This window comes from Nothobranchius furzeri, chromosome 3, assembly GCF_043380555.1.
Source record: "Nothobranchius furzeri strain GRZ-AD chromosome 3, NfurGRZ-RIMD1, whole genome shotgun sequence".
Classification (NCBI taxonomy): Eukaryota; Metazoa; Chordata; class Actinopteri; order Cyprinodontiformes; family Nothobranchiidae; genus Nothobranchius; species Nothobranchius furzeri.
Genome location: NC_091743.1, coordinates 86,863,377 through 86,876,457, shown reverse-complemented (window position 1 = coordinate 86,876,457; position 13,081 = coordinate 86,863,377). Strand labels below are relative to the sequence as shown.

At 44.7% G+C, this 13,081-nt stretch overlaps 1 protein-coding gene across 3 annotated transcripts in view; it reads left to right on the top strand.

The window, feature by feature from the left end:
• Window positions 1–13,081, top strand: part of map4k2 (mitogen-activated protein kinase kinase kinase kinase 2) — a 53,048-nt gene that overhangs the window by 33,795 nt on the left and 6,172 nt on the right. Inside the window, exons 11-23 of one of the 3 annotated variants that reach the window (XM_054734147.2) lie at window positions 895–976; window positions 1,342–1,458; window positions 1,853–1,931; window positions 7,692–7,750; window positions 7,838–7,887; window positions 8,312–8,350; window positions 8,686–8,719; window positions 8,880–9,033; window positions 9,954–10,117; window positions 10,283–10,324; window positions 11,089–11,173; window positions 11,246–11,325; window positions 12,783–12,843. In XM_054734147.2, the coding sequence (XP_054590122.2) occupies window positions 895–976; window positions 1,342–1,458; window positions 1,853–1,931; window positions 7,692–7,750; window positions 7,838–7,887; window positions 8,312–8,350; window positions 8,686–8,719; window positions 8,880–9,033; window positions 9,954–10,117; window positions 10,283–10,324; window positions 11,089–11,173; window positions 11,246–11,325; window positions 12,783–12,843 (1,046 nt within the window). The remainder of the gene's footprint in view (window positions 1–894; window positions 977–1,341; window positions 1,459–1,852; window positions 1,932–7,691; window positions 7,751–7,837; window positions 7,888–8,311; window positions 8,351–8,685; window positions 8,720–8,879; window positions 9,034–9,953; window positions 10,118–10,282; window positions 10,325–11,088; window positions 11,174–11,245; window positions 11,326–12,782; window positions 12,844–13,081) is intronic. The other 2 variants (XM_054734151.2, XM_054734157.2) reach the window with 2 other exon arrangements.

Here is a 13,081-nt window from a genome sequence, read left to right as displayed (position 1 = left end):
CCGGCCCGCAAGCGGGTTAAATCCGGCCCGCGAGACGGTTGTGTAAACTTTATTTTCATACTTTACAATGTAGAGTGAAAATAAACGTATCTTTGTGAGCAAGTTTTCTCTGTAATGAGTATAAATAAAACAAAGCTGCGCTCAAGGCTCACACAAGAACTTGAATCACATCCTGAAGTTGGCCGCCACTCAGGATGTGACTTCTGATGTTGATGTGCTGGTGAAAGCTAAAAGATGTAAAGTAAAATGAGTCAAATATACTTTAAGTGCTGCATGAAACTGATCTAGCCATGTGATCTGTAAGCTCTTTGAATCACTAAGGAATGTTTATTTATTTATTTTTTCAAATTTTCAAGTACACTTCAGGTGTTGTACTTGTACTATTTTGGATACGCTGTCCTCAGGCTCCAGCTTTGTTTTATATTGATTGTATTAAAACAAAGAAAACAATCTGAAGTTGTTTTTAATTTACCGGTCCGGCCCACTTGGGACTAGATTTCCCTCAATGTGGCCCCTGAGCTAAAATGAGTTTGACACCCCTGGTTTAGACTAAAGAAATATGTATAGTTTTTTCTCTGGAAGGGTGTGGCTTATTTATGAATTCTGTGAGCCAATTAAGGGTCATCCCTATCAGCTGCTCAGCTGGCAGCTATAGTAACTAAGTAACTTTTACTTTGAGTAAATTTTATTCACGATACTTTTTACTTTTACTTGAGTAAAAAATCATCAAGTCTTGGTTCTCGTCCTTAAGCAGGAAATGTTCGTACTCGTTCCACCTCTGCAAATAACCCACTTGTTTGTTTAACTGTTAAAACATGAAAAAGTGTTCAAGGCCAGCAAACTGCTGGGTTTCATGGTGCGTGCCTCAGGACCTTCTCATGTCTCTCTCTGCAGGTCTGCAGCTTTCCACAGCTTTGTGAAGATGGCTCTGATCAAAAACCCTAGAAAACGGCCATCAGCGGAGACGCTGCTGCAGGTTAGCGCCACTGAAAGGACGTCAACCCTAAACCCGCCGTGCGCTGCTGATGAGCTCGTGTCTGGAGCCGGAGCACTCGTCACACTCAGCGTCTCAGGAACCTTTTTGTTAATCTGATGTGTGACAACTCCGACTCAAACTCAGAATAAAACTTTTAGTTTTTATCTGGAAATAAATTCTCCACGAATCTCCATATTTAGGGTTCATTCTGAAGTTCACAGTCTCTACGTTCTAACGTATCCGAGCTCGTTTTAAAGATGCATTTAAAGTCATAACAAACCACAGAGTCGATGGTTCTAAACTGAGATTAGAAACATGTTGCTAGTCCAGTTTCTCGGTCGCTGACGTGCTTCTTGTTCCTGCAGCATCCGTTTGTGACTCAGCTGCTGACCCGAAACCTGATCATCGAGCTGCTGGACACGGCCAACAACCCTGAGCTGCACAACTCTCCCACACACAACATGGACGACCACGAGCTGGAGGTCAGTGACCCATTTAGGGCCTAAAAGCTTTCATTTGTCTTTATTTTTGCTGTGGGCATCAGGTTGTTGGTTAATGCAAACACAAATACGGGCTGAACTCCTCCGTAGTGAACTCTGGTCAGAGCGTGTAGTACCAGAACACCAGTATGGTGCAGTCCCATGGTGATGTCATCACGATGGTGTTAGAAGGATTCATACATAAAACCAATAGTTGGACTCAAATACAGTCCAGAGGAAACATGTGCTCCTGACATCTGGGAGCTACATCTGAAATATCTGGTATAAACAAGTGTGTGTGCTGTCCTCTGTGTGTGTGGGGGGGAGGGGGGGGGGGGGCATCAGACCTGCAGCTGCTCTGGTCCGGGACATATCTGACCGGTTGTGGTGTTGACAGGTCGGGGAAGTGGCTCCAGACAAGATTCAATCAGCAGGAAAACATCTGTCTGTCCAGAGGACTCCGTCTGAGGAACAATGTGAGCCAACAGCCTTCTGAACACACACGCACGCACGCACGCACGCACACACACACACACACACACACACACACACACACACACACACACACACACACACATTTATCCAAATCTGTGGAAGCAGATTTTTCCGAAACCAGTCGTCTGAACGTGACTCGTGTTTCCGTGAAAGCTGAGGGAGATCCCTGGACTTTTAGCTGACGTGTTGGCGGACACCAGCAGTTACCCCACAGAGAAGACTCTTCTGATCAAAATCACAGCGCTTAATTGTTATTAAGCAATTAATGGTGACTTAGAACCACGCACATGAAATCCGGAGCATTTTAAAGCAGGCGTGTGATTAGGTTGGTCTGGTGACTGAGTAGCCACAGGGCCTGAGAGCTGAACAGGGCTGCGCGGTGTTGTCAACAGCACGCTAACCGAGCCTCAAACGGCTTGGACCAGCTTCTGATACCTGAATTATTGTCTCTGTTTGTGGGTCCATGCGTGCAACTCAAAAATAGATCACTGAAAATTAAGTTTTTACCTCAATATCCAACGGGTTTTATGTATACTAGCACTGTGTAGCAGCTAATAAACCACCAACAGTACAAAATATGCTAATTAGCAGCTCACTGGTTCAGAGCTGTTTGCAACAAGAGATTATGGTCCACAGCTACTGGTTTACGTCAGCCAGCAGAGGCCCTAAACCCACTCCTGGTTCAGCTGAGACCTGATGGCTGTGCTGCACATCTTCCTTTGTTTACCGACTCCAGCTGAAGCAGTCACAGACTGTGTCAACACCTATATATATGTATAGTATATATGTTGTGTGTGTGTGTGTGTGTGTGTGTGTGTGCGTGCGTGCGCGTGCGTGTGCGTGTGTGCTCTGTCTTCTCCATCCCCAGTGAGTCATGGTGGATGGCTGCTTATAGAGCTCCGGACCCCACGTGACTCTAGTTAGTAGACGCCATATTGGCAGGCATAAAAGGTAAACAAACACGGATCGTAAACATGAACATGAACGGGATCGGCTTGGATTTTACTTCGTCGGAGTTTACTTCACACTTTAAAACCGAAGAAATCGTTTTATACAGTCAGAAATTAAATAGACTAAACATCTCTGACCCTTACCGTGCCCCCGGGATACTTTTTAAAAACGCCAGAAGCTGTCGGAGCGGACTTCTTACCGGACCTGGCCAGGGAAAGCCTTGGGATTCCCCCGGAGGACCTGGCCCAAGTGGCTGGGGAGAGGGAAGTCTGGGCCTCTCGACTTAGGCTACTGCCCCCGCAACCTGACTCCGGATAAGCGGATGAAAATGGATGGATGGACAAATAACAGATTTACATGTAAGTAGTTTAAATAGAGTGCTGTGCTGTTTGAATGTATAAACTGAACTCCAAGAGAAATCACTAGTTTGATTTTTTTCCGTGAATAAAATAAATATGTCAGGCAGGAGCGTCTCAGGATCTGTCTGAGATCTGACTCGGTGAGACAGATAATAGCAATCCAAAGTGCTTTTTATGTGTGATCTGACAATTGATCAACCATTGCTTAAAAATTAAATACAGCTTAGCCGGTTAATTGCTGTGATCATAAAACACGTAAACGGCAGCACGCAGAACTCACGAGGCAACGTTTTACGTGACGTTTACTTGTTGCTATGAGTAATAAGACAGAAAAAGCCCCGCCATAATAAGTTTAGGAAGCCCACTAAGAATCGTAATAAAAGCATTTAAAATAAATACCATACACAGTTGAGGAAACGTTGGTTTAAGTACCTGACATGAAGCGGTCGCTGCATAAGTGAAAACCTTTACTCTCGGGATCCCACAGCTTCATTTTAGCCCGGTCACTAGCGCGTTTTATTACAATGATCCAACGTTTGCGGCGCTCCGGATCTTGGGGAATCCTGTAGATGGCTCATTTCTTATGTTGTCCGCGTCTGTTCTGCATCCTGGGGCACAACAGGAATCTACCATATTTCCTGTTTGAGTTTTCTGACAATAACAAATAGCCCAGCTGCGGGTTTCTGCCTGCCAAGATGGCGCAGTTTCAATTTGAACTGTTGCATGCCGGGAGAAGTGACGTCAACTCCCGGAGCTCTATACTGAGCCAGGATCCTCTGGAGGTTTCTTCCTGTTAAAAGGGAGTTTTCCTCTCCACTGTCGCTGCATGCTTGCTTAGTATGAGGATTGCTGTAAAGACTCTGACACTAGTCAGTGACTCGATGCGACCTGCTGGGTTCCTTATATAGGAAACTTTTTACTGATTGGCTTAATGAACTGACCTGAATTGGAATGTTTACTATGTGATGGTCCTTGAGATGACTCTGGTCCTGATTTGGCGCTTTATAAATAAACTGAATTGAACTGAACCCGATTTGTTGCTAGCTGACGTCAGAGCATGTTCTTTCTAAATGACGGGGATTTTATTTTTAACGTGATGTGCTTTCAAAACAAAAGTCTCCAGGATCATTGGCATAAAGGTCTCAAAATGAAGAGCTAATTGAACACCAACTAATCAAAATGTCTCCATGAATTCTGTGATTTACGGATGGCAGCCTAAACTATCCAGTTATACGTCTTAATAACCCCGAGGCTAGGGTCAGGTCCATGAAGTTCACTTTTCTGATATTTCCTTATGTGCTCGTGAACACGTGAGCATTCTGCTTGTGACTGTGTGTGATTGTGAGAGTGTTAACTGTAGCTGGAGAGTAGCTTCATTGTCCACCATGACCCTGGTCCTCAGCCCTGTAAAAGCCACAGTATGAAGGAGGACAAAGCCTCTCAGTTATCTTGGTTGTGGCTGTCCTCGTCCTGTAAGTCCTCTGTATATGTGGGACGTAGAAGACGTCATCAAGAGGATGATTGCATGCCTGGTGCATGACAGACTAGTGACCTCATGCCTGGTGCATGACAGACTAGTGACCTCATGCCTGGTGCATGACAGACCCCTGCTGTAACAGGCTGGTCTCACATCCTGCACGTCTGCGTATTTCAACCAGATGTTAACCTCCACTTCCTGTGCATTACGGCATCATAACTGAAACCACAAACACCTGCTCCTCCACTTCGCTGCTGCACACTGACGACTTCAATGTGAAGCTCAGCCTCAGGGTCTGAGGTGTTGGTGCTGGACTGGTCTGGGTTTCACGTTTCAGGTGTTTTGTATCTGCTGGTCAGCATTGGTGATGGGTGTTCAGTCTTCCGGGTTGGGTTTGTTTTCTTGACTTCCTGGATGCCCTAAAATCAGCCCCACAGGTTAGAAGAACTTCATGTGTTCTTTTCTTCCACTTCCTTGGTCTGAACTTTGACCCTCATACTTCTTCCATCAGAACATCACCATAATGGGTGAAACTGTTTCTGTCTGTATAAGTGGGCGACCTCTGACCTTGGAGTACCAATAACCTCCTCCATCAGCCGATTCACAAGCAGTTGTTGTAATCTAACATTTAGCTACCCTGACATGAGCTTAAGGCTCTTGCGTTATCAGGAGGACGCCAACTGCTTCCTGAAACTTAAAGGATGAAATGACAACAACTGGTTACTGTAATAAAGCAGCTGGGGTGAGGTGGGTGACCTTTGCCAGCTGCCCTTTCCTGGCTGGGAGCTTTTGTTCTTCTGCTGCGTGAATCTGAGAACATCTACCGTCCTCACTCTGGTGGGAAACAGAGTTTCCAGGTCAAGTCTGCATGAGAACATCTGCTGCTGCTGTGGAAGAAAGCCTGATACACTTGAAAATTGATGTCTGACACAATTAAAATAATTAGGTAGAATTAATTAATTAATTAGGAACAAATTGTGTTGCTTAATTCTACAAATATTTGATATTTAACTTGACTAACAGCATTAAGTGTTCACCACCAACACAGTTTGTTTTGTTCTGCTGTAGTTTGGTTACTTTTTCTGTAGTTTGTTAGCATCAGCAGTAGTTTGTTTAGCCTGATTGTTGTTTGTTTACTTCAGCTGCAGTTGGTTTACTCTCAACATAGTTAGTTACTTGTTGTAGTTTGTTCATTACCGATATAGTTTGTTATTTCTTGTCTTTTGTTTACTCTCATTGTGGTTCTTTCTCTTCAGCCATGGCTTGTCTATCTCAGCTGTTGTTTGTTTACATCAGTTGTAGTTCACTCCTGACGTAGTCTGTAATTTATTATTGTTGTTTGCTCCTGTTGTACACACATTTGTTTGGTTAGTCTTGATGTTAGTTGTGATTAGTTTTAAGTTTCTGTAGTTAGTTTACTTCCGTTGTTGTTTGTTTACTAATGAAATATTTAGTTTGTTTTGTTGTAGTTTGTTTACTCCTGTTGTAGTTTGTTTGTTTTTATTGTACATATATTTGTTTTGTTGTAATTTGTTTGTTTTTGTTGTACATGTATTTTTTTGTTGTAGTTTTTTGTTGTACATTTATTTGTTTAGTAGTAGTTTGATTTGTTATACATTAATTTGTTTTGTTGTAGTTTATTTACTCCTGTTGCAGTTTGTTTTTGTTGTACACGTATTTGTTTTGTTGTAGTTTGTTTTCTCCTGTTGTAGTTTGTTTGTTTGTTTTTATTGTACATATAATTCTTTAGTTGTAGTTTGTTTGTTGTGGTTGTACATGTATTTGTTTTGTTGTAGTTTATTTACTCCAGTTGTAGTTTGTTTGTTTTTATTGTACATATATTAGTTTAGTTGTAGTTTGTTTGGTTTATTTGTACATGCATTAGTTTTGTTGTAGTTTATTTACTCCTGTTGTAGTTTTTTTTGTACTTGTATTTGTTTTGTTGCGGTTTGTTTACTCCTGTTGTAGTTTGTTTGTTTTTGCTGTACATATATGTGTTTTGTTGTTTTTGGTTGTAGTTTGTTTTTGTTGTACGTTTGTTTGTTTTGTTGTAGTTTGTTTACTCTTGTTGTAGTTTGTTTTTGTTGCAGTTTGTTCTCCGTCTCCTGGAGAGTGTTTTGTTGTTTTAATTGTAGATTGTTTTTTGTACATTCATTTGTTTAGTTGTAGTTTGTTTACTCCCGTTGTAGTTGGTTTGATTTTGTTGTACACATGTTTGTTTTGTTGTAGTTTGTTTACTCCTGCTGTAGTTTGTTTGTTTTTGCTGTACATATATGTGTTTTGTTGTTTTTGGTTGTAGTTTGTTTTTGTTGTACGTTTGTTTGTTTTGTTGTGTTTTGTTTACTCCTGTTGTAGTTTGTTTGTTTTTAATTGTACATATATTTGTTTAGGTGTAGTTTGTTAGTTTTTTGTACATTAATTTGTTTAGTTGTAGTTTGTTTGTTTTTGTTGTACATATATGTGTTTCTTTGTTTAGTTGTAGTTTGTTTTTGTTGTACATTTGTTTGTTTTGTTGTATTTTGTTTACTCCAGTTGTAGTCTGTTTTTATTGTACATATATTTGTTTTGTTTTGTTTGTTTGTTTTTGTTGTACATTTATTTGTTTTGTTGTAGTTTGTTTACTCTTGTTGTAGTTTGTTTTTGTTGCACATATGTGTTTTGTTGTTGTAATTTTTGAATGTTTTCTGTACATTCATTTGTTTAGTTGTAGTTTGTTTACTCCCGTTGTAGTTAGTTTGATTTTGTTGTACACGTTTGTTTTGTTGTAGTTTGTTTACTCCAGTTATAGTTTGTTTGTTTTTATTGTACATATATTTGTTTTGTTGTAGTTTGTTTTTATTATACATATATTTGTTTTGTTGTAGTTTGGTTCCTCCTGTTGTAGTTTTTTTTGTACATGAATTTGTTTTGTTGTAGTTTGGTTGTTTCAGCACAGCTCTTTATTGTTTTTCCAGTTGACCTGGTGAAGTTTAGGCCTCTGGTGAGAAAAGTCACGGAGCCCTACTCTAACTTGGTAAAGGCGTCTGTTCTGCACGTTGATGACCTCCATGATTCACTCATTCATGCAACCAAAGCGTCTGGATTGCTTTTCTTTCCGCAGAACTCCTACGACGACGACTGGAGTCTGTCTGAGGACGAGGACAACGCGCCGTAAGTGTCATTTTCTTTTCCACACTGAGATTAAATCTGCTATGGAAATTCTGCCTGGAGATGTTCAGATGTTACATCTGATGGCAGCTGCAGCTGCTAATAGATATGTGAACCTGTGTGAGGATGGATGATGAGGCTGAATCAGGTAAAATCAGATTCTACCGCTTTCAGCTACGCTCCGAGGCGTTCCCATGACGATAACGTGTTTAAAACAGTCACCAGGTGCCACATCAGGTTGATTTTACATTTCACTGTTCATCTCACCCACTCACTCGTTGACTCTGCAGTAACCTGGTTAGCACCAGAGGCTTTGAGGACACACGCACACACACACGCACACACGCACGCATGCACACACACTCTCTCTCTCCTCCATGGCCCCCCAGGCCTATAGTCAGATAAACAGCAGGTCTTCCTGTTGCAGGAGCCTGTTGGAATGTGTGGAAGAAGCTCTGCAGATGAGGTAGGCCACGCCCGTCCCCCAGCTCCTCCTAACAGCAGTGTTTTCCCCTCCCACTTGAAATCGGCTGAAATAAATGTGTGATGAAGATGAAGATGTGGGTGTCTCTGCTGTGATCGGGGGGTTTGTGCTCACTCACTGCCAATGCTGCCCTGAAACGGTGACATGGATGCAGATTTGAGTCCTCGTCGTCTGCTTGTCTGAGGTGTTTTTGTGCTGCCGTTCCCCCGCCATCCCCTCTGTCGTCCGGCTTGGTGTGGTGGTGCTTCCTCTCCTCGGATGCAGAATTTGGTGGTTCGGGTTTAGAGTGATGAGACTGTTGATCTCTTGTCTTGCAGGAGTTTAACCATCCGCAGGGCGCCACCTGCTGATGTGAGTAAGAACTTTTCTGTCTTCGCTCTGATATTTGAGGAAGAAACCCAACAGACAGAGCAGATCACACACTCACCCCACACGCGTAAATCGTCTCTAGGCTCGAGTGAACAGTGTGTGTTCATCAGACTGAGTCATCTGCACGCTGCTGTTTCCTTAGGGAGGTAAGAAGAGTGGTTTGATGAGTCCTACAGCCTCGCTCCCCGCTTTCAGCTCGCTAACGCCCAACTCAGAGGACAGAGACCTGACCCTGAGGCCCAGCTGCACACTTGGCCCAGACAGCGCCGTTCCAGCTGATTCCGGTTCTACTTCAGGTGCAACACAGACACCTTCCTGTCAGACCTGAGTTTAAACAAGCTTGTTTTAAATTAAACACACTTTCAAACAAGCAACGAATCTGAGGGACTCTAACCCTACAGGTTTTAGATCAGAGTTTATAAGTCTCCAAGGTTGACCCGGACAGGTAGCTTAGTCTGGGCTTAAGCCTGGTTCATGCTTCTCCGTCAGCTCCGCAAGGGACAGACACGCACGGATTGACGGAAGTGTTTTGCTCTTTTACTTCTCCGTCTCCTGGGGAGTGTTGCAACGCAATTCCCCGGCTGGGCAACAGAGGGCGTAGCGCTGTTCTGTGGTATCCTGTCATGTATCGGTCCAAGATCGTGTGTTAATATTGTGTTTTTTTGTACATAAGAGACTTTTAACACGGACAAATTTGTCTCTCATCCTCCTCCACCTCTTCATGCGCTCGCCACCTCTAAACCCACGTTTCCTGTCATTTCCGTCCACAAATAAAACGCTTGCTGCGTATCTTTTCACTCCTCCAGTCACAGGAGAATTAAACGTTCATGTTTTTAGAGTTTTTTCGCGAGGTCTTCTTCAAGCTTCTCCGTGTCTGCCGCTAGTTATCCTCGGCTCTCTTTATGTTTTTGACGGCGCAATAACGGCGGCGTAGACAACAGCCGCGTCCTGACCAATCACAAGCTTGCGTTGTCCGTCTCGACTGATGGATGTTTAGAAAAGAGAGCTCGACTCCATCCGTCCTTGCGGAGCTCTCCGCCAGGTCCGCAAGGACGTTGCGTGTCTCCGCGCTGACGCAGACGGAGAAGCATGAATCAGGCTTTAGTCTGGCTTTAGTGGCAACCAGGAAACACTGAGAACTTGATTTTTTTCTCACAATAAAAGAGTAAAAAACAAACGGTGGGAACTTTTTCATGAACTCTTTTTGTCCTTTAAGTCTTGGCGAGGTGTTCCGCTACCCAGGACATCAGTCAGCACCACCACGACCCACGCCTGCCCCCGAAGACTGCTGTAGCAGCAGAGAAGAAGGTCCTCGTGGGGAGAAGAGAGACACCTCTTTCACCTGAGTGGAGCACCCTGAGGAAGAAGCCCGAGGACTCGGTGAGACCACTACATCTGTCCACGAGAAGCTTGGGTGTGACTTGCTAACCTAATAACACTCTAATGACTCGGTTCGAACCGTTTGATGATTTATTTGTAAAGGAAATGTTGATTGGTGCCTCGTGTCTTCATCACTCCTGTTTGTGGAACCTTTGTAATTTCTAGAGAGCTGGTTTTCATGGACTTCCTCCCACCCCTCAAGTCCATGTAAGTGTGACCTCTAACAGCATGCTACCAGCAACAAAACCCTCCTCATGGTTAACATGGTTTGTCTGAACGAGCTGTACACTGGGGGGGTGTTCGAACCCAGGAGCAGGATGCTTATGAGTACGGGTCCTCGCCGGTCTGGCAAGGCAGCTTCACTCTTCACCTCCAAGCTTAATAACAACACTCTGTTGTCCCTAAAACAAATGACAAGTTTAATTCAACACACACACACACACACACACACAAACGGGACCTGCGATACAAACTCGTTCTGGCTGATTTCTGCCTAAAATGTAATTTAAAAACAAATAAACAAATGAAAAATGTCTAAACAGAACCACTTTAAGCTTTTTAGATTTCTACGGCTAGTTTTTAAACAAACTTACGTTTAAAACTTCGTAGCTCTCCCCATTTTCTCTTCCTGTTGAAAATCCGCAGCCGGTGCGCAAAGCATGCTGGGATAGCCTTGTTCTGTGAGGATACAACAGACCCATCCTCGAAATGTGGGCGGAGCCAGGACGCGAGAATGAGTATTCTGGGAATTCGGACAGTACTCGTCGCTGCGCTGTGACATCATCGACCTCAAAATGCAGTCCTTACAAGCATCCTTCCCGTGGATTCGGACACACCCATTGTTTTTGACAAACCAACTTCTGCTTGCTAATATTTTGGAGTTACTTAGGTGCAAAATGACAAATGACCAGCTCAGAACAAAGAACAGGATGCCTTTGGTAACATGACCCCGGGTGACCTCTGCTCTCTAGATGGGAGCCTGCTTCTCTAAAGTCTTCAACGGCTGTCCTCTTAAGATCCACTGTGCCGTCACCTGGATTTTACCCAAAACACGAGGTTAGACGCTTGCCATCTGAGTAGATGTTATGTTAGCTGAGCTTGCTTTAATAGAAGCTTTTCCGACTTTAGATCAGTATCTTATTCTTGGAGCAGAGGAGGGAATCTACACACTGAACCTCAACGAGCTTCATGAGGATACTCTAGAAAAGGTAAGGTGTGTTCTCGTCAAGAAGCAAAGCGCGCTGAGAGAAATCACAACTTAACTCAAACATGATGGATTCCTGTCATGGGGAGGTGTAAAGTTTTTTTATCCAGTGTTAGGGCAGGCACATCCAGGAGACCACAGGGTTCCCCGTTCTACACGGCCTGGACATACCACTGCTGGCGAAGACCAAACATGGAGATGGCAGGGGCTGGAAAACACCTCCTGACATAACCTCCACCTTAAGGGCAGGACCAGAAAAACAAAGGAGCGGGCGCAGGGGGCAAAAACCAAAAACAACCCAACAGGGGCAGGCAGGAGGGAAACAACACCATAAACACAAGAACACACACAAAACACAGGGCCAAGCACACACAGTCACGAAGGGGCCCAGTGAGCCCTGGGGGGGCCGGTGTCAAAGGTACAGGAACCTCAGGGGCCGGCAAATTCTTGGGACCTGGCGTTGGGGAAGCGGGGACTGGCAGAGCCTTTAGAACCGACACTGGGGACACAGGAATGGAAGTCGACGGGCCGTAAGAGGCTGGGGATACAGGAAGAGGTGCAGGAACACAGGAAATGGATCCTCAGGAGGTGGGAACACAAGAAAAATGTGGACCTTGAGCAAAGCCACAGGGGAAGGCTGTAGCTGGAACTCTGGTCTGGAGCTGGAGTCCAGGTGGAGGAGATGGGAGAGTTTGAACCTCCAGTTGCTGCAGCGTGAAACCCATTTTACCCCACCGAAGAAGAGGAAGTGACGTCCTAAGGGGCTGTGCTGTCGGCATAGTCCTGGTGGTGGAGATTGGATTTGCTTCTATTGCTGTCGGCCAACCCCGAGGGATACACTGCCAGCTGGGTGCCAAGGAAGCAAACCAGCCAGCTGGACCAGAAACGTTAGGCTGGACCACGGGAGGGGGTGCAGCCGGGGGGGGGGGGGGGGGGGGGGGGGCATGTCTAACCATTAGCATGTCTCAGAGAGCCTCTCCGATGCTAATGCCAGCCTATCCATGCCTAAGGTCCGTCAAGGGGGTAGGAAATCCAGCTAGTGGCATGCCTAGGCATGCTAATGGCTAGCCTCTCCAATGCTAACACCAGCCCGTCCAGGCTAACGCTAGCCTATCCATGCTAATAGACAGCAGAGGGAGTGTTTGAACCAGTTAATGACCAGCCGAGGGCTGCTAGTCCCTAGCGTATCTAGTAGTAACGCCGGTAAAGGTGCTGTTTCTCAGTAAGCAGCGCCAGCTTATCATTCATCAGGTCGGTAGTTTGCTTCAGATTTTATATAGCCTCCTGCTGCTGGGCAGTAGTCTTAATTTTGGCCCCCATACCGCGCCACAGGAAAGGCCCTGGAGCATACAGCTGTGTGTTAGCACAAGGAGGAAATACGTCAGCAAGGAGCTGCTGCTGCGCATCAGTCTGGGAAAGGTCAAAGGTCATTCCCAAAGTGACTCTGTGTCCTCTCCACAGCTGCTCCCCCAGAGGTGTACCTGGCTGTATGTCATGAACAACGTGCTGATGTCTGTCTCAGGTAATATCTGCTGGATTCACGTCATGTCTCTAAACACCGTCACCTAACCCTAAAGCATGCTTAGATGTGAGCGGTGTTGGTTCAACAAACGTTTCACATGTTTAACTAAAATGTTCTGGAATGAGAAGAAACCGCCTCTGGAGCTGCGCTGAGTCGGATGCAGGAGAGTTTTTGCACAGGACTGAACTTTGGTGTCAGGAACAGTAAAGGTTTTAGATCAGGGGTGTCAAATATGCGG